Source organism: Ranitomeya variabilis, chromosome 3, assembly GCF_051348905.1.
Source record: "Ranitomeya variabilis isolate aRanVar5 chromosome 3, aRanVar5.hap1, whole genome shotgun sequence".
Lineage (NCBI taxonomy): Eukaryota > Metazoa > Chordata > Amphibia > Anura > Dendrobatidae > Ranitomeya > Ranitomeya variabilis.
The window spans coordinates 651,967,636-651,988,434 of record NC_135234.1 but is presented as its reverse complement, the minus strand read 5'-3'; the positions used below and the strand labels follow the sequence as shown (position 1 = coordinate 651,988,434).

At 44.4% G+C, this 20,799-nt stretch overlaps 1 protein-coding gene across 2 annotated transcripts in view; it reads right to left on the bottom strand.

Moving 5' to 3' along the window:
- Positions 1 to 1,864: 1,864 nt before the first annotated feature.
- The window catches only part of MARS1 (methionyl-tRNA synthetase 1), a 56,375-nt gene continuing 37,440 nt past the window's right edge, over positions 1,865 to 20,799 (bottom strand). Inside the window, exons 12-22 of one of the 2 annotated variants that reach the window (XM_077297738.1) lie at positions 17,773 to 17,943; positions 17,590 to 17,685; positions 17,204 to 17,321; positions 13,009 to 13,222; positions 11,740 to 11,871; positions 11,513 to 11,617; positions 9,731 to 9,914; positions 8,380 to 8,451; positions 6,203 to 6,229; positions 2,713 to 2,823; positions 1,865 to 2,126 (exon numbers count right to left, since the gene is read on the bottom strand). In XM_077297738.1, coding sequence (XP_077153853.1) covers positions 1,971 to 2,126; positions 2,713 to 2,823; positions 6,203 to 6,229; positions 8,380 to 8,451; positions 9,731 to 9,914; positions 11,513 to 11,617; positions 11,740 to 11,871; positions 13,009 to 13,222; positions 17,204 to 17,321; positions 17,590 to 17,685; positions 17,773 to 17,943 — 1,386 coding nt within the window. In that variant the 3' untranslated portion in view covers positions 1,865 to 1,970. The remainder of the gene's footprint in view (positions 2,127 to 2,712; positions 2,824 to 6,202; positions 6,230 to 8,379; positions 8,452 to 9,730; positions 9,915 to 11,512; positions 11,618 to 11,739; positions 11,872 to 13,008; positions 13,223 to 17,203; positions 17,322 to 17,589; positions 17,686 to 17,772; positions 17,944 to 20,799) is intronic. The other variant, XM_077297740.1, reaches the window with a different exon arrangement.

Genomic DNA, 20,799 nt, shown 5'->3' with positions numbered 1-20,799 from the left:
TTCTTGAAGACTGGTTTACAGGAGAAATATTTTCCAGCTCCAAAGTTCGAGTTCCAATTGTTTTATATGGGGTTCAAGTTTGGGTACAGTTCTGGTACCCGAACTGAAGTTTGGATTAAAGTTTGGTCAAACCCAAACTTCTACGGATCCGCTGATCTCTATTTGGAGGATTCCCCGACACCGGTAATGTGATCACAAGTATCTGACATTCATACTTGCAGACTCCTGGCCAAATTTTGACTAGACTGTTACTGGCCTCCCTCAATTAACTAGCACTGAGCGAGGCCATGTCCATCTAGTCAGACTGTGGCCAGGAGTACGCATACTTGCGATCCAATGACCGGCACCGGGAATCCTCATAGTACATGGGATGCAGGGATTCACAGGTCTCCAGTAACAATGTGACTGCGGACTTGTAGTTTCAGAATGGACAACCCCTTTCATATCAGTTTAGAGAAGGGTCTGACACCAGCTGCTGTTCTTCAGACCTGCAGCTCGCCTTCTGCTCACATCAATAGGCGCTGAATGGCACTGCCTGATAACACTATTCACAGGTGTGAACATCTAGGCTGCCTAGAAAATTGCAAAAAGTTGATCAGTTGGATTCTGGGTGTCAGACCCCATCGATCTGGAATTGATGACCTATACTCATAGATCTGTCATCAGTATCGAAGTCCTGGGCAACCCTTTTAAGCCCATGGTGCCTAAATGCATGCAAAAACTGCATATGCGCAGAAAACGTTGCAATACTGCATGTGACATAGTAAGGGATTATATGTGCAGATGTCATACGTCTGCAATCTTCAAGCTGTAGAATTCTAAATACAGACTAGATTTAAACAGCAGAAAAAAAAAGGGCAGCAACACTTACCTGCCCAGATCTTGGAACAAATGCACTACAGGGTGCAGCCAGCCCATAAAGCATGATGTTTAGCAACACAGGTGCAAAATACCAGATCAACGGCCACTCTCCACCTACCCATTCCTGGAGGGAGCGACTGCCCAGTATACAATTGCACAATGATTGCTCACCCCCTCCAGGAATGGGTAGGTGAAGAGTGGCTGCTGATCTGGTATTTTGCACCTGTGTTGCTAAACATCATGCTTTATGGGCTGGCTGCACCCTGTAGTGCATTGGTTCCAAGATCTGGGCAGGTAAGTGTTGCTGGCCTTTTTTGTTTTTTTTCTGCTGTTTATATCGAAATTTTTGGAGATTTGAGTCTTTAGTGGCTTTGCTATTTAGTTTTGAATACAGATTAGGAATCAAGTTCTGGGCCAGGTGTTATCTTCTATGGTAGAGACTAGTGATGAGCGAACGTGGTCGGATAAGGTGTTATCTGTGCATGCTCGGGTGCTAACCGAGTGTGTTCAGCCTGCTCGAAAAATAGGTTTGAGTCCCCACAGCTGAATGTCTCGTGGCTGTTAGACAATCCCTCCATGTGTTCCTGCTGTCTAACAGCTGCGAGACATGCTGCCGCGTTACCTCTAACATATTATTCGAGTTCGCCGGAGTCACTAGATTAGCACTGGAGCATGCTCAGATAACACCTTATTCCAGCACGTTCGCTCATCACTAGTAGGGATGTAGCACAATAGACCCGGCTCTGTAAGCCAGACACATGTTGGTGCAGCTACTGTATCAATGGTCCTAAGCTGATGGCATGTGGCCTGCAGACTCCACCCTATCCTGTGGGGAACTGGTGGCGCAGTAATTGGTGTTGCTATAACACTGTTCTATTTATCTCCCGGCTTCGGCGGCCAATGCCGAGTGTAATAAGCAGACACATCTTTCCCTGGTTGCACGCGCTCAGTAGCCATGCAATCCTCTGCAATACCTTACAGCAGGGGAGACAGGCGCTGCGGGTGTAAACAAGAAACCAAACATTTTATTTAAAAGACTGTTCACACATTAACCCATTCAGCGCTGCAGCTGCTCCACAAGGTCTCGCTCTCTCTTTTATTAGGGAAATTTATTTCTTCTTCTTCTTCGCTTTCTGAGCGGGTGCTTCTGGCGTCTTCCCTTCTGCCAGTGCAAGTTTTTCTTTCAGTGCCAGAAGCTTCTGTACCTCACCGTCGATCGCCGACTTCTCTGCCTTCTTGCCCTTTAACTCCCGAACAACGATGCCCTAAAGAGATCAAATCATTTACATTATAAAATCATCCGATCTGCAGAATCTGCACAAATACTGGCGCTCGCAAACAATACTGAGCGATGAGAGCCGGGGCCACGAGGCTGATGGTGTGACGGTAAATCCAGTTTATGGAGGATTATAGAGTACCAGGCAAGTGGATGACGGATTAAACATCTTGTCCAAATTCTACAGACATATTTCAAGGGGAAACATAAAAATGTCCAATCTAAAACCTGATTATTTTGCTGTGCAGATGGAATGGAGCAGCGGTACAATTTCAGATCAGTGGTGGCAGTGTGTGGACCATCCACGGGTCACATACTGCTTCTTACTGGCTTACAATGCGGCTTTGTCTATCCCCCATGCTTTACACTGCCGATCTGCTTAGATACCCTGGAGCACATGAGAATGTAGGCGGCTATTAGTTCATGTTCACAGAACAAACAACTGCACAAATCATTGAAGACCACGAGCACTCGGATTACAGCTCTTCTATGTCCCCAAACCCACATTTATCAGCTTAAGAAATGAAAGCTCAGTTCTCCGTCCAACTCCTTGCACCTGACACCTGTCTCCTTACCTGTTTCTCCACCTCTTGCATTAACCCTTTTATCCTCTCCGGATCACCAACTTCTGCCGTTTCTTTCTCTGTGTCAGCCAGTGGTGACGGCGCTTTGGGCTCAGCTTTCACCTGTAGATATAGACACATGAACAATCGCCTGAGCAATCTGCCGCTGAAAACACAGAAGACTAAGGGGTGAAATATATACAACTCCATGCACAGCAGTAGCTTTAGGCCAAGTTCACACTGGGTGTTTTTGCGGCGTTTTTTTTTTCTGCAGCAAAACCTGAGTGTTTGGCAGGAAAGAAGCTGTGGCAAAAACGTAGGTTTTGCTGCTTTTTTTCTCCCTTCAATTCAATGGGTGAAAAACGCTGAAAAATTACTGAAAGAAGTGACGTGCTCTATGTCCAAAAAATCATGCAAAACACACACAAAAAAAAAAACAATGTGTGTGCATGAGATTTCTGAAGTCTCATAGACTTTGCTGGTTCTGTAAAAGTCAGCTGAAAAGTAGCATAAAAAAAACGCATAAAAAACACCCAGTGTGAACTTCGCCTTAGGCCGGCGTCACACTCAGCGTAAGACAATACGGTCCGTTTTTTACGGCCGTAATACGGAGAAATGTTCCCAAAATAGTGATCCGTAGGCAGGGTGTGTCAGCGTATTTTGCGCATGGCATCCTCCGTATGTAATCCGTATGGCATCCGTACTGCGATATTTTCTCGCAGGCTTGCAAAACCGACATCTAATGGATTTATGTGCTCAAATGTTCGGTAAAACATATATACAGTATATATATATAATTTTCTGTATTTATATTCAATTCAGCGCGTTATCTGTGAAAAGCCGGTAATTCAATTGCCGGCTTTTCATTTCTCCTGCACAAACCCGACATGATATGAGACATGGTTTACATACAGTAAACCATCTCATATCCCCTTTTTTTTTGCATATTCCACACTACTAATGTTAGTAGTGTGTATGTGGAAAATGTGGGTGCTGTAGCTGCGCAAATAAAGGGTTAAATGGCGGAAAAAATTGGCGTGGGCTCCCGCGCAATTTTCTCCGCCAGAATGGTAAAGCCAGTGACTGAAGGCAGATATTAATAGCCAGGAGAGGGTCCATGGTTATTGGCCCCCCCCGTGGCTAAAAACATCTGCCCCCAGCCACCCCAGAAAAGGCACATCTGGAAGATGCGCCTATTCTGGCACTTGGCCACTCTCTTCCCACTCCCTGTAGCGGTGGGATATGGGGTAATGAAGGGTTAATGCCACCTTGCTATTGTAACGTGACATTAAGCCCGATTAATAATGGAGAGGCGTCAATTATGACACATATCCATTATTAATCCAATTGTCTGAAAGGGTTAAAAACACACACACACACACACGCATTATTACAAATTATTTTAATGAAATAAACACACAGGTTGTTTTAGTATTTTATTGCTCTCTAAATCCATCAGAACACCCTCGCTTGGCAAAATAATAAACGCACAAGATACATACCCTCAGATGAACCGTCACGTCCCACGAAGTAATCCATCTGAAGGGGTTAATTATTTGACAGGCAGGAGCTGTGCTAATGCACTCGCTCGTGTCTGTAATCCCCGGGTAATGAAGGAAATCTGAGTGATATGTACTTACATTGAGTTGCGGTGAGGCGCCCTCTGGTGGATGTTCTCATGAACGGCAGCCTTGGAAAAGTTCCCACGCTCGAGTTCATATGAGTTCATCCACCAGAGGGCGCCTCACCGCAACTCAATGTAAGTACAGATCATCCTGATTTCCTTCATTACCCGGGGATTGCAGACACGAGCGAGTGCATTAGCACAGCTCATGGCTGTAAAATAATTAACCCCTTCAGATGGATTACTTCGTGGGACGTGACGGTTCATCTGAGGGTATGTATCTTGTGCGTTTATTATTTTGCCAAGCGAGGGTGTTCTGATGGATTTAGAGAGCAATAAAATACTAAAACAACCTGTGTTTATTTCATTAAAATAATATTTAATAATGTGTGTGTGTGTTTTTTAACCCTTTCAGACAATTGGATTAATAATGGATAGGTGTCATCATTGACGCCTCTCCATTATTAATCGGGCTTAATGTCACATTACAATAGCAAGGTGACATTAACCCTTCATTACCCCATATCCCACCGCTACAGGGAGTGGGAAGAGAGTGGCCAAGTGCCAGAATAGGCGCATCTTCCAGATGTGCCTTTTCTGGGGTGGCTGGGGGCAGATGTTTTTAGCCACGGGGGGGCCAATAACCATGGACCCTCTCCTGGCTATTAATATCTGCCCTCAGTCACTGGCTTTACCATTCTGGCGGAGAAAATTGTGCGGGAGCCCACGCCAATTTTGTCTGCCATTTAACCCTTTATTTGCGCAGCTACAGCGCCCACATTTTCCACATACACACTACTAACATTAGTAGTGTGGAATATGCAAAAAAAAAGGGGATATGAGATGGTTTACTGTATGTAAACCATGTCTCATATCCTGTCGGGTTTGTGCAGGAGAAATGAAAAGCCGGCAATTGAATTACCGGCTTTTCACTAACACCGCTGCGTATTTCTCGCAAGTCACACTGCTGGTCCGTGTGGAATCCGTATTTTTCTCGCCCACATAGACTTTCATTGGCGTATTATTTGCGCAATACGCTGACAAACGCAGCATGCTGCGATTTTGTACGGCCGTAGAAAGCCGTATAATACTGAACCGTAATATACGGCTGATAGGAGCAGCCCCATTGAGAATAATTGTGCCGTTTGTTTGGCGAGTTTTACGGACGTATTTTCTGCGCTCTTACGTCCGTAAAACTCGCTAGTGTGACGCCGGCCTTATACTTTCTGTTGCACGCGGTTATACAAGGAATGCTTCTCAGCTGGCGATCTACATTTAGTGGCAGAATCCAGCCAGTAACCGCCATGTATGGCGCCCCCTACACTCGCACCGTAAATGTGCATCATAGCTCGGCGAGGGATTATACTATGGGGGGGGCGGCAGACAATTCAGCAATGATTGAGTAGATGAGAAATTGGATTTGTGCTCCTCTGCTCAGGAGTCCAGTCCACCATGGCAGCCAATCTTCACTTTTACTCCTGCCATCCTTAGCGCCTCTTGGGCTTACCAATCTCTGTAATATCAAGACACATGTCATGAGGGTCTGGTGGCCACCAGAGGTGCCCAGGATAACTGGTGAAGAAGGGAAGACTGGCTGCCATGGATGAGCGGACTGGATGCAGGATCAAATTGCTCATCTTTAATACTAAAAGGTTGTTTGGACTTCAATTAAATGGACACTAAAGTGTTTATGTGGATGTATAATGGGCAGCAGATTGTGAGCCCCCCCTGCAGACAGCGACTGGTGTGTATGGTGCAAATCTCTGTACAGCGCTGCACAATGTGTTGGTGCTACACGGGCAAAGTAAGTATTAAATAGTATGGCCCAAAGAGGTGAGAGCAGTAAGCCAGCATGCATCATCCAGAACGGGTGGTTACCTGCTTCTCGGTGCAGTCACCATTCAGCTGAAGGAAGGAAAGTAAGAACCATAGCAGAAGAATGAGGCTTGGCAGATAATGACCACCATGTATTATAAAATGATAGGAATATTTTAATGTCATGCATCTAATACTTTTATTGCTCCTATTGCATTAAAAGTAGGCATAGCCTAAAAAAGATGTGACTTTTAAACAGTCTCCATTAAAAATGTCCAACCATTTTGCTGCTGAGTCCTCCACCTAGCTACCTGGTCTGCAAAATCTGACATATTCTTCCAGGCTATCAGAGCAATGCTCCTGCCTATGACAGCTTATTGGCCACTTTCTCTCCCTTCTCTCAGTGCTAGAGCAATTAGCAGGGAAAGAGAGAAGGATTTACACAGCAGAACAGAGTGTGGAGAGGTAAGAAAGCATTTAAGTTCTTGGTGAAGCCTTAGTAAACTGGCTGTAGAAATCACTCTAAGAATAGCCCCCTATGCTGACAGCTAGTGAAGTCAGGAGAACCCAGGACACATGGACCCCACAGTCACCACATATAACAGAGGATGTGCCCACAAGAAAAGTATCTGAAAATAGCTAAGAAATTGCATACACTGGGACCAGAAAATGAATAAAAAAATGAAGATTGCAGAGTGAACGTTAGATCAATAGTATTAGTCAAAAAATAAACAAACATTTACCGTAAGTATCTATGGTTTATGGCATATAAATCATTTTTATTATTCCTTCAGACCAGGGGAGTTTAGGCTTTTGTCAAGATTGTAAACAAGGAAAATTATTAAAAGTGTTCCTTCCTTGCTCCAAAAGAGAACTTTTTAAAATATGCAAATGCAAATGCAGGTCACAGTGCACTCTTTGCATGGTTAGATGCCTTGGTGCACTGCTCCATCCACTTATTTAGATTACCATCATGTGAGTAATAGTGCTGGTTTTATTTAGAATACCTTCTATGTTGAGTAATAGTGCTGGCTTTACCAGAGCAAGAGCTATCAGAAGATAATCCTCCATTATGTGATCAAAGTCCTTGTGCAGGAAATGACATCACTACACAGCCATATCCGGGCGATGTCAGCAGTGAGGAGAGTGTGCTCATTCCTGCACTGAAGTAACAGCAGAGGAGACAATGGATGTCAGCAGCGAGGAGAGAGTGATGTTTGCGCTCACTCCTGCACTGAAGTGATAACAGAGGAGACAAGGGATGTCAGCAGCGAAGAGAGTGATGTGTGTGCTCATTCCTGTACTGAAGTGATAGCAGAAAAAACAAGTGATGTCAGCAGCGAGGAGAGAGTGATGTGTGTGCTCATTTCTGCACTGAAGTGATAGCAGAGGAGACAAACAATGTCAGCAGCGAGGAGAGAGTGATGTTTGCGCTCACTCCTGCACTGAAGTGATAGCAGAAGAGACAAGCAATGTCAGCAGCAAGGAGAGAGTGACGTGTGTGCTCACTCCTGAACTGAAGTGATAGCAGAAGAGACGAGTGATGTCAGCAGCGAGGAGAGAGTGAGGTGTCTTGTCTTGCTCCTGCACAGGGACAGTACACACATAACAGAGGTCTATAGGTCTACATTCAGCCAGTGCTGACTCTAGGAAAGCCAGCATTGTCAGTCAACATAGAAGGAGTGATCAAATCTAAATAAGTGGGTGGAATGGTGCACCAAGGCGTTTAGATACAGCAATGGTGCAATGAGCACACTTATTTGCATATTACAATTTTATCAATGCTCTCTCTTACAATGCTATGTGGTAAGTAACTTTGGTGTGACAGACTCCCTTGAAGAGGACTAGTCACCATGTCTGTAATGTATGATTTAGTGAATACTTACTCTCTCCATTCTTTTCTTATTACTCTGCCTTGTGTCATTTACCAGTTTGTCCGAGAACATATGAATAAACTGACACCTGGGTGTTACACATTGTAGGTGTGTGGCTATACTGTCCCACATTGTTTAATCATTGCGGACCATGCAGGGACACCTCTTTTGACAACACCCTGTAGTTTATTCCCACATTTCTTGGAAGAATAAAGGGGAACAGTACCGCACAGAGATCTCAGGAAAGATGTGCCAGGATTGTCTCTTCAATGTGATCTCAAGTATTTACACCGGACACGTGATGGCAGGTCGCAGATAACAAGACAGAACCAACATTACACAAGTCTTTACAGCTCTACAGCTCACCTGTCCTCCTCCGAAGCGTTTCCTCAGAGACTCAATCTGGTCATTTTCCAGTTTCTGAAACAATGGGCTCACCTGAGGGATTACACAACGCATTGGTCATTAGATCAGTTGTTGAGGTGACAATCCTATATACTTACTCCTGGCATTAGGAATTTGAAGAGCAACTGTTGTTTTAATATTTTTTTTTCATAAATCAAAAGTACAAGTGAAAATAAAACAAAAAAACAAAACAACTAAATTTGCCTCCCCCCCCCCCTCTTCCTGCACTGATCAATCTTAAAATTTTCAATTCATGGGTAAAACCTGTCTTCAGAGAATACAGATACGCAAAAGGTTGAAATGAAAGGGTGGCACTCTGTGTCTAAAAACTCTTCTTTATTGAGGGGAACTTACAACATGGATGTGGGGGGAGCAGGTCACCGAATGGATGACGGCCGTTTCGCAGACCATAGCTGCTTCAACGGGTACTTGGACCCTGTGAAGAGGCTGTGGTTGGCGAAACGGCCATCGTCCATACGGTGACCTGCTCCCCCCGCATCCATGTGTTGTGGTAAGTTTCCCTCAATAAAGAAGATTTTTTGGACACGGAGTGCCACCCTTTCATCTCCACCTTTGCATTCCTAAAGACGTTGTTGATACAGGATGTTGCATCTACTGTAGCTAGAAGCCCGAGGATGCCGGTGTTCTCCTACTTGCCGCAGAGAATACAGATATTGCCATTACTGAGATAGGCACTCACAATTGGTGCCTAAAGTTCCATGGAACTTGCAGTAGAAGGTTTTCCTCTAGCTCTTCCTCCCCTTCATAGAATTTAAAAGCACCAACTGCCATCTCCTATCTCCCTAATGGGAAAACCTGTCTTCATTACATTCACATATTACCCAGGGACTGAGAATAAATGATCAGTCTAGGAGGAAAAGCAGCAGATTTCTCTGATAAGATATATTACAAAGTCTCTTATTTTCACGTGTACTATTGAAATCTGAAATGACGGTTACTCTTTAAGGGTTCTGTCTCACCATAGAAAGCAGGGATGTAAATGTAATATGGTTGTTATGCCAATAGAACATGATCAGTGGTTTTTTCCCCTTTAAAGTAAAAACTAAATTCCAGCACTGAACCAGTAATGTCAATGCAATAGATTTCCTAAAGTCTGTTTTGTAATGTATATATCTTTTTTTTTTTTTTTTTTAATGGTGCAAAAAAATAAATAAATAAATAAATAAAAGCAGTGAAATTAGAATAATGATTTTGAGGAATAGTATCCATCTTAATATTCTTGTTTTGGGCAGAACTTCCATGAATTCTTTACCCACGATTATCTGTTCTATAGTAAATGGCAGACACTCACAGCTCCGATGCGATGGCCTTGGGGCAGGATGCAGTGGAAATCCCTGGTCAGCACACTCGCTTCTTGCGGCATCAGTAGCTGCTCTTGGATGACCGCGCTTATCGAGGGCATATATGGCTGTAGCATCACTGAAAGCAGAGCTGCCATATTTACTGCCATGCCAGTCACTGTGCCCGCACGTGTCCTGCAGTACAAGCACATAAGAGTATATACCACGCCAGCATGGAAGACAACTGCACCCAAAACATCACATTAAATGAAACGCCATGACCCATTTTGAATAATTTTGACTTAAAGGGGATTAGAAAATAATTTCTAAAACGCCCTAAACTGTGGTGTACTAACCTAAGCAATCAGACATAGCCCTACTGCTTACCCCTTCTTTGCACTTTACGGGCCTCCGCTGCCCACCGATCAGCAGCCCCAGGTGGTAACTTCTTTGGCTCCGTAGTCTTTAGTGCAGGCACAAGTGCCAACAGGGACTGATCATGTACGGTTAAAGGGGCTGTCCATTGAAAATAAGTCATAGCTATCAGCATTAATAATTTGCTGATCGGCAGCGGTGCACTGATCACAACAGGGAATTTGTATCCCAGAAGGGAAACTTTTACCATCATTATGAAATGAAGCGGCAGGTTAGATGCCCGACTACTTTTCCATTCATTCTCTGTGGGGCTGTCAGAAAAAGCCGGGCACAGCGCTTGGCAGCCCATAAGGAAGGAACAGAGCAGCGGCTGAGATTATGCGCTGCTGCTCCGATGTAACAGGGATGAGTTTCCCATGCAGGTCCCAAAAATCAGACCCCCATCAATCAGAGTTATCACCCATCCTAAGAACAGTTGATAAGTTGTTTTAACAAAAAAATACATTTAGGCAGAGTTCACACTGCGCGTTTTTGCAGCTTTTTTTATGCCTTTTTTTAATGCAAATTTTGAGCTGCACCTTACAAAACCAACAAAGTCTATGAGATTTCAGAAATCTCATGCACACATTGTTTTTTTGTTTTTTTTAACATCAGTATTTTGTGGTTTGCAAGGTTTATTGCACAATGGAGCAGGCCACTTCTTTCAGCGGTTTTCACCCATAGAAATGAATGGGTGGTGAAAAAAATGCTGAAAAAAAGGCACCAAAACCACAGGTATCAGGTTTTGCCTGCATTTTATGTGCCAAAACCTGACTCTATAGAATAGGACTTTTTTTTTTTTTTTTTTGCACTAAACTTCACAAGCATGCACAAGAGACAAATCCGCAGCAAAAATGCACAAAAAACAAGAAAAACTGTTTTGTTTTTTAAAGCTTCTTTCCTGCCAAGAGATCAGGTTTTGCTGCAGAAAAAAAAAAACGCTGAAAAAACGCCCAGTGTGAACTTCTCCTTAAGATCTCGCTGTTTATAAAACGCTCTACAAGCTATATCTCAACCATGACTGAGTCCAGCGGGGGAGGGGGCGGCAGTGCTGAGGACCCAGTTACAGAAAGGCGGCAGCACTGGTTTCAGACTTGTAGGGAGCTGGAGTCCATGGTAGGGGGCTCGCCTGCAGAAGGTGTGCTCTGGACTGCAGCGCTTCGGGTAGCACCAGCGGATGTATCGCTTAAACTATGGCTGCCCGATCCACCTGAGCCTGGTGCTGGTGGAGGAGCAGGCAAGGGTGAATGGGCTTTTGGGGGGCCAGCTTCAAAACTTGCTGGAGGGCCGGTGGGAAACTAGTTACATCACTGATAACGCAAGACAACATCAAGTAAAATGCTCTCTATATTATGCCATATAGGAATGAATGCACTTACTGTTCCTGCGGCGTCCCTTTAATGCATTTCCATGGTTCATTCACTTGGATGTATTGGTTTCCATGACGGGAAATGTTCAGAATGCATCTAAGGGCATCTCGAATGCTGAAAGGATAGGACCCTATTAATGTTAACCCTTCCATTTCCAGTCTTATTAAGACGAGACTTGAAGAAGCAAAGCTGAAGCATGGTCATTCTCATCCCGCTGGTGACCCCCTGCAACTTACCGCACTTTCTCCAACAGCTGGTTGTATTGGTGTAGTTCAGCTGTCACCTGCGCCAGGAGCCTCTTGTCCTCTGCAAGCAGCTCCATCTTGGGAACATGACCGTTAAAGAACTTCTGCACAAACATGCCGGCCCTGAAACCAAAGATCTGTTAGAAGGTTTGTGCATGGACTTTAGAGAACCAACCGGATCCAAGTCACCGGAACCTCGAGGTCCGGAGTCAGAGATCGGCTCCCTCATTACAACCATGCGCATGTTACTCTAGATATGTCACTCTAGCCGGGCAGGGTGGGCGCAGCCGCAGCAGACATACCTGGCTTTCTCTGAAATGTTGCAGCATGTTAGTAATGAAGTGCCTCGGACAGCTTGAATCATCTGACAACATACCGCATGTTTGTATTTCCAACATACAAAATATTCTATAAAGAATCAAGAAGAAATGTGGCACTCACCCTTCAGCACTGCTTGATTAATATCCTTTATTCATCTTTACAATAAAACACGTGTCATGTGGAGAGGCGGCTGGGATCGGGAGACAGGATAAGGAGGAAAGGAAAGGACGACGGCCGTTTCGCGCTTATGCGCTTCCACGGGTCCACCCGTGGAAGCGCATAAGCGCGAAACGGCCGTCGTCCTTTCCTTTCCTCCTTATCCTGTCTCCCGATCCCAGTCGCCTCTCCACATGACACGTGTTTTATTGTAAAGATGAATAAAGGATATTAATCAAGCAGTGCTGAAGGGTGAGTGCCACATTTCTTCTTGATTCTTTATGGACGATTTTTGATATTATACGTTGAGCACCCCCGTTTATGCCTGCCATCGTTGTTGCTGTGTGAGACCAACGAACCTCGGTGCCAATAAAGGAAGCATATAGCCACACAGCCTAGTGCCGTCCGCACACCTCGGAATTTTTGCCTACAAAATATTCTGCTCAGCATTTTTTTTTTTGCTTCTATGTGTCCTCCTTTTATTGTAAGGTAAACATGTTAGGTTGGGGGGGAGACTCTGGAGAGAATCAGTCTGCTCCACCCTCTGGCAGCTGACAATATAGCCGTTATCTGCTAACAGAAGACGTCATCTCAGCTCTACTGGCACTTTAAGGGTCTTCCCTGAAAAGCAGGTCAGAAAGTTATTTCTATTGGCTGATAGAGGAGTCTTTAACTAATAAGACACATGGAGCTTACAAATAAATGCTTTTTTCGTGTTGATTATTAAATCTCTTGGAGGCTGCACTGACATGATAGAACGGACATCCAGTAACATTTATTTACCTGTTGACAAAGTTACCCAGGTTGTTAAGCAGCTCGGAATTATTTTTCAGCATCAGATCGCCCCAGCTGAACGCGCTGTCCTGTCCCTCTGGGCGCACGTAGAGTAGATAAAATCTCCATATGTCAGCGGGAATACCAGTGTCCTTCGCCATGTCGCCAAACACACCCACTCCGCGACTCTTAGAGAATTTTCCATCCTCATAATTCAGGTATTCTGTTGGGAAGAACATTCAGAATTATAGGTTATTAACCCTTCCATGACGCGGCCAATTTCCGTTTTTTTTCCTCCCCTTCTCAGATTTTTCCTCCCCTTCTTCTGTCCACATAGATATTTGAAGGATTTGCTACCCGCGATTGTTAGATATATGGCGCATGTCCTGAAGGAGATAAACAATAGTTTCTAGAATAGGTATATTCACCAAATATAAGATTATGTGTCTGAGAGTACAAGATGCCTAGCAAAACCCAACCTGGCAGCCCTAGGACAGTATGGCTGGAACATCCCTATGCTCCGGAGTGATGAACTCCAGGGACCGGATTCTTTCCCAGAAATAACAGCATTTTAATATGGCAAACAGCCTCATGGAGCAATGCTAAGTGAAACGCTTTACAATCTGAATTAAGCATCCACATTGAGGGATGTCACCTTATTAGTGAGGTGTAATAATAACATTTCCATAAACTACTAAATAATAATATAAAATATAGAGAAATATTTGCCATAGGGACCCAAGTATAGGTGCCTATACGCAAAAATTCGAAGTGACACATAAGATTAGAATTAAAAATTAATTTTATTCATACATGAATTAAAATGTGACCTACATAAAAATCAGAAGTAGGTGCTAGGAAAAAGCAGGCTAGAAAAAACCTCTCCTTCACTTTCTTATACAGCGGCTGTATTAATTGAGGTATATCACTGTCTGGATTACTCAGTTTTGAGTTTATTTTGGTCACATTGGTGGTAGATTCTCTGGGCCAGTCATCTCTGACACTCATCTGACTGGCGTGGGCATAAGCAAGGCATGACAGTTCCTTCCATAGGAGGGTATGCATTCAAGGGAGGTGGTTGAGCACCACCTTGTGGTTACTGGTATTATTACATTGATATAAAGGACTTCCTTATATACAGAGAGCCATTTAGGTAAAGATGTTTTATCTTCTCCTTTTTTCACTGATTAATCACAATTGGCAATATTTATTATAATCTTTATGTCATTATGCCTAAATTATAGCTGCCATCAGTGTTAAAAGGATTTATGTAATTTTGATTTTTATCTAAACACAGGCACTTTAGATCATCAACACAAATGCCTTTTTTGCCGGCTATGAACATTAATTGACATCCTTGCTGCTATTTATACACTAATTGAGTTTTTTCTAGCCTCCTTTTCCCTAGCACCTACTCCTGATTTTTATGTATGTCACATTTTAATTCATGTATGAATAAAATTTGTTAATTTTAATTCTAATCTTTTGTGTCACTTCTAATTTTTGCTCATAGGCACCTATACTTGGGTCCCTACGGCAAATAATTCTCTCTATTTATTCTTGATCCCATAGAAGTGCTACTCATTAAAAGGAGTATGTTAATTGTGGACAAATCCGTATTTATTAAATAATAATATAAAACACCATTGAATATACTAATACCGCTGCCATTGTGGTCATTGTGCACTACTAATAGCTAACCAGTCCACTCTACATTACATTACTCGCACAATCACAGGCAACCCTGGCACACCAGCCTGACTAAAGAACTGAGGCGAGCTTCCAGGGTTGCTGAGTGGAGATAGAAGAGATCCCACTCCAACAAGCACTTCATCACATACAAAGAGTCCATCACCAATTTAAAGTGCACACTTACTGCTGCAAAACAAACCTAATTATCATCTCTCATATCCTCCCTGTCACACTACCCTAAACACCTATCCAACACTTAATTCTCTCCCCCACCCCCCCAGCATCTCCTCCCTCTCCCCTCATCACAGCTGAAGACTTTGCCTCATTCTCCAAGCAGCAGACTGACTACATCTGAGAAAGCTTTGGCTTACAGTCCCCCCACAGCTCTTCCTCCTAACTACTGAGCCCTCCTCCTCCAAAACCAGCTTCTCCACCATAACAGAAGATAAAATTTCCTCTCTACTCTCCAGATCACATCTCACCACATGTGCACTTGACCTGATCGCATCTCAACTCATCCCAAACCTCACCACAGTCTTCATCTTAATCCTAACCCATCTCTCCAACCTATCACTAACAACTGGTGTCTTCCACTAATGAGTCAAACATGCCTCAATCACATCAATCCTCAAAGCCCTCCCTTGACCCATCCTCTGTGTCCAGCTATCGCTCCATATCACTTCTCCCCTATGCCTCAATACTACTGAAACAGCATGTCCATTTTGAACTGTCCTCCCACCTTTCCTCCTGCTCCCTCTTTGATCGGTTACAATCTGGCTTTCTGACCGCATCATTTAACCAGAACTGCCCTAACAAAAGTCACCAATGACCTACTAATCTCTAAAGCCAAGAGACATTACTCTGTCCTCTGCCATCGACACAGTGCACCATTCCCTATTACTACAAATTTTCTCATCTCTTGGCATCACTGACTTGGCCCTATCTTGAATCTGTTCATACTAACAGACCAGAAATTCAGCGTCTCCCAGTCACACACCACCTCCTTATCTCGCCCTTATTATAAGTCTGTGTTCCCCATAGTTGTAGGACCCCTGCTCTTACTCATCTACACCTACAGCCTGGGACAGCTCATGAAGTTCCACAGCTTTCAGTATCACCTTTATACTGATGACACACAGATCTACCTCTCTGGACCCAATATCACCTCCCTACTAACCAGAATCCCACAATCTCTGTCTGCTATTTCATCCTTCTTCTCTGCTCGATTTCTAAAACTTAACATGGACAAAACAGAATTCATCATTTTTCACCCCCATCTCATTCAACCCCCCAGCAGACCTATCTATCAAAGTTAATGGCTGCTCACTCTCCCCAGTCCTGAAAGCTCTTCTTCAAACTACATAGCCAAGCCCTTTCCAACTCCACCTCAAAAATATTTCCCAGATCCGTACATTCCTTAACCAAGAATCTAAAAAATACTAGTGCATACCCTAATCATCTCCCACCTCGACTACTGCAACCTCCTGCTCTGTGGCCTCCCCTCTAACACTCTCGCACCCCTCCAAACTATCCTAAACTCTGCTGCCCAACTAATCCACCTGTCCCCCTGCTATTCCCCGGCCTCTCCCCTCTGTCAATCCCTTCACTGGCTCCCCATTGCCCAGACATTCCAGTTCAAAACCCTGACCATGACGTACAAAGCCATCCACAACCTGTCTCCTCCATTCATCTGTGACCTCGTCTACCGGTACTTACCTACACGCAACCTCCGATCCTCACAAGATCTCCTTCTCTACTCCCCTCAATCGCATACAAGATTTCTCTCGCGCATCCCCCCTACTCTGGAACTCTCTACCCCAACACATCAGACTCTCGCCTACCATCGAAACCTTCAAAAAGAACCTGAGGACCTACCTCTTCTGACAAGCCTACAACCTGCAGTAAACCTCATTAAACCACATCGCTGCATGACCAGCTCTACCCTCACCTACTGTATCCTCACCCATCCCATGTACACTGTGAGCCCTTGTGGGCAGGGTCCTCTCTCCTCCTGTACCAGTTGTGACTTGTATTGTTCATGATTATTGTACTTATTTTTATTATGTATACCCCTTCTCATATTTCAAGCGCCATGGAATGAAAAAGGAGGGATCATACCAGGGAAACCAGGCATCTTGTTCGGACCTATTAGGTCGATATGCTATGATACAAGCTACACACAAGGTGAGCATTTTTAACCTACATATTTGAGGTGAACCAAATTATTTACACTTAGATCTGAGCCCTGATCTCTTGTTTCCCTCCACTCTCCCTAGACCCTGTAGCCTTGGGGTCCTGTAAACTCTTGATTAATAGAAGCGCCATGGAATAAGTGGCGCTATAATAATAAATAATTATGTTTCTACTTTGGGACAAGAGTTTTGAGACAGAAGATTAGAAAATAGCTGGTAAGCAGGCGGCAAGAGGAAAACACACGGTAGTGACAAGTCAGAAACACGTGCATTGAGTTATATCCCCTTCATTGGTTCCATTTGGTATCACAGCCACCTACCTGTCGCTATGAGGTGGTTCACCAATGTGTAGTTGTCTTCTGCTCCCAGGAGACAGGATGGGAAAATAACGCTATGAAATGGAACATTGTCCTTTGCCATAAAGTTATAGAGCTGGACCTGAAACAGTGAGGATGTGGAGCACAAAAAGAATAATTAAAAAACATCTAAATGTAATAGGTGGGAAATTTATCTCGGAGTGCTAAAATAAAGGAAAAAGAAGAGATGCACAACTGTATATGAATAAAACTCATTTAATGAAATAAAAATGTCCACACTTTACTGTGCACTAATCTAACAACATGGCTTCCAGTACAAATATAGATCTCTTTCTATACACAAGGGTGCATATAATATAGAAGCGTAATATTGCTGATTGCACCATTACCTGCTGAGGATTTTTCCACCACTTCTCCCACTGGTCTGTATAATTGGCGGTAATAGAAATATACCCAATTGGAGCATCAAACCAGACGTAAAACACCTGGAAAACAACAGTTTTGGTCATGATGACTTGTTAGGAATAGCACAAGACATTTCACTGCAAATCAGGCAGTAAAACAGAAGGCACCTTGTCTGTGAAGCCCTCCAGTGGCACAGGCGTGCCCCACTTCAAGTCTCTGGTGATGCACCTTGGTTTTAAACCATCTCGGATCCAGGAGCGCGCTATGTAACGGGCATTCGAGGTCCAGTCTCCAGTTGAAAAGGACTGTTCCAGAAATTTCTCCAGGCGCTCTTCTAGCTGAGAAGACATAAATAATAATAGAACTTGGTAAGACAACGAATGGTGAGTAATATGTGTACAAGAAAACATATTGTTAAGAATGAATCATATTCATTTCTAATCAACATTTCCTCAAGCATAAAGTAGTATTTACATCATCATGCTGTACATCATCTACCAGACAATCACGTGCGAAGCACTATTTTGGATATTTAATTCCTGAAAGGTGAACTGGAAAAATGTTTAACCCCTTCCCGACCTTTGACGCATACGCTGCGTCATGAAAGTCGGTGCCAATCCGACCTGTGACGCAGCGTATGCGTCATGGAATGATCGCGTCCCTGCAGATCGGGTGAAAGGGTTAACTCCAATTTCACCCGATCTGCAGGGACAGGGGGAGTGGTGCTTCAGCCCAGGGGGGGTGGCTTCACCCCCCCGTGGCTACGATCGCTCTGATTGGCAGTTTCACTTTCAACAGCCAATCAGAGCGATTTGTAATATTTCACCTAAAATACTGGTGAAATATTACAATCCAGCCATGGCCGATGCTGCAATATCATCGGCCATGTCTGGAAATACTGAAGTGACCCCACCCCCCCCACCGATCGCCCCCCCCAAGCCACCGATCTGTCCCGTAGTCCCCTCCGTCCTGTGCCCCGCTCCCCCATCCTCCTGTCCGCTCCCCCCGTGCTCCTATGTCACCCCCGTGCTCCGACGCCCCCCCCGTGCCCCGATCTCCCCCCCCTTATACTTACCGAGGCTCCCGGTGTCGGTCCGTCTTCTCCATGGGCGCCGCCATCTTCCAAAATGGCGGGCGCATGCTCAGTGCGCCCGCCGAATCTGCCGTTCGGCAGATTCGTTACAAGTACATTTTGATCGCTGTGGTAGGTTCTATCACAGCGATCAAAATAAAAAAAATAATAATTAAACCCCCCCCTTTATCACCCCCATAGGTAGAGACAATAATAAAATAAAGAAAATATTTTTTTTTCTTTTTCCACTAGGGTTAGGGTTTCAACTAGGGTTAGAACTAGGGGTAGGGTTAGGGTTAGGGGTAGGGTTAGGGTTACGGGTAGGGTTAGGGGTAGGGTTATGGCATGTGCACACAGTGCGGATTTGGCTGCGGATCCGCAGCGGATTGGCCGCGGATCCGCAGCGCATTGGCCGCGGATCCGCAGCGGATTGGCCGCGGATCCGCAGCGGATTGGCCGCTGCAAATTCGTAGCAGTTTTCCATCAGGTTTACAGTACCATGTACACCTATGGAAAACCAAATCCGCTGTGCCCATGGTGCGGAAAATTCCGTGCAGAAACGCTGCGTTGTATTTTCCGCAGCATGTCAATTCTTTGTGCGGATTCCGCAGCGTTTTACACCTGTTCCTCAATAGGAATCCGCAGGTGAAATCCGCACAAAAAAACACTGGAAATCTGCTGTAAATCCGCAGGTAAAACGCAGTGCCTTTTACCTGCAGAATTTTCAAAAATCGTGCGGAAGAATCTCACACGAATCCGCAACGTGGGCACATAGCCTTAGGGTTAGGGTTGGAATTAGAGTTAGGGTTGGAATTAGGGCTAGGGTTGGAAATAGGGTTAAGATTAGGCTTGTGGTTAGGGTTACGGATAGGGTTAGGGGTGTGTTGGGGTTACAGTTGTGGTTAGGGTTGGGATTAGGGTTAGGGTTGGGATTAGGGTTAGGATTAGGGTTACGGGTGTGTTGGGGTTAGGGTTGTGGTTAGGGGTGTGTTGGGGTTAGGGTTGTGATTAGGGTTATGGCTACAGTTGGGTATAGGATTAGGGGTGTGTTGGGGTTAGTGTTGAAGTTAGAATTGAGGGGTTTCCACTGTTTAGGCACATCAGGGGTCTCCAAACGCAACATGGCGCCACCATTGATTCCAGCCAATCTTGCGTTCAAAAAGTCAAATGGTGCTCCCTCCCTTCTAAGCCCCGACGTGCACCCAAACAGTGGTTTACCCCCACATTTGGGGTACCAGCGTACTCAGGACAAACTGGGAAACAACTGTTGGGGTCCAATTTCTCCTGTTACCCTTGCAAAAATAAAAAATTACTTGCTAAAACATAATTTGAGGAAAGAACAATTATTTTTTATTTTCACGGCTCTGCGTTATAAACTTCTGTGAAGCACTTGGGGGTTGAAAGTGCTCACCACACATCTAGATAAGTTCCTTCGGGGGTCTAGTTTCCAAAATGGGGTCACTTGTGGGGTGTTTCTACTGTTTAGGCACATCAGGGGCTCTGCAAATGCAATGTGACGCCCGCAGACCATTCCATCAAAGTCTGCATTTCAAATGTCACTACTTCCCTTCCGAGCCCTGACGTGTGCCCAAACAGTGGTTTACCCCCACATATAGGGTATCAGCGTACTCACAACAAACTGGGCAACAAATATTGGGGCCCAATTTCTCCTGTTACCCTTGTGAAAATAAAAAATTGCTTGCTAAAACATCTTTTTTGAGGAAAGAAAAATGATTTTTTATTTTCACGGCTCTGCGTTGTAAACTTCTGTGAAGCACTTGGGGGTTGAACGTGCTCACCACACATCTAGATAAGTTCCTTGGGGGGTCTAGTTTCCAAAATGGGGTCACTTGTGGGGGGTTTCTACTGTTTAGGCATATCAGGGGCTCTGCAAACGTAACATGATGCCCGCAGACTATTCCATCAAAGTCTGCATTCCAAAAACTTCACTACTTCTCTTCTGAGCTCTGCCATGCGCCCAAACAGTGGTTAACCCTCACATATGGGGTATCAGCGTACTCAGGAGAAACTGGACAACAACTTTTGGGGTCCAATTTCTCCTGTTACCCTTGCAAAAATAAAACATTCTGGGCTAAAAAAATATTTTTGAGGAAAGGAAACA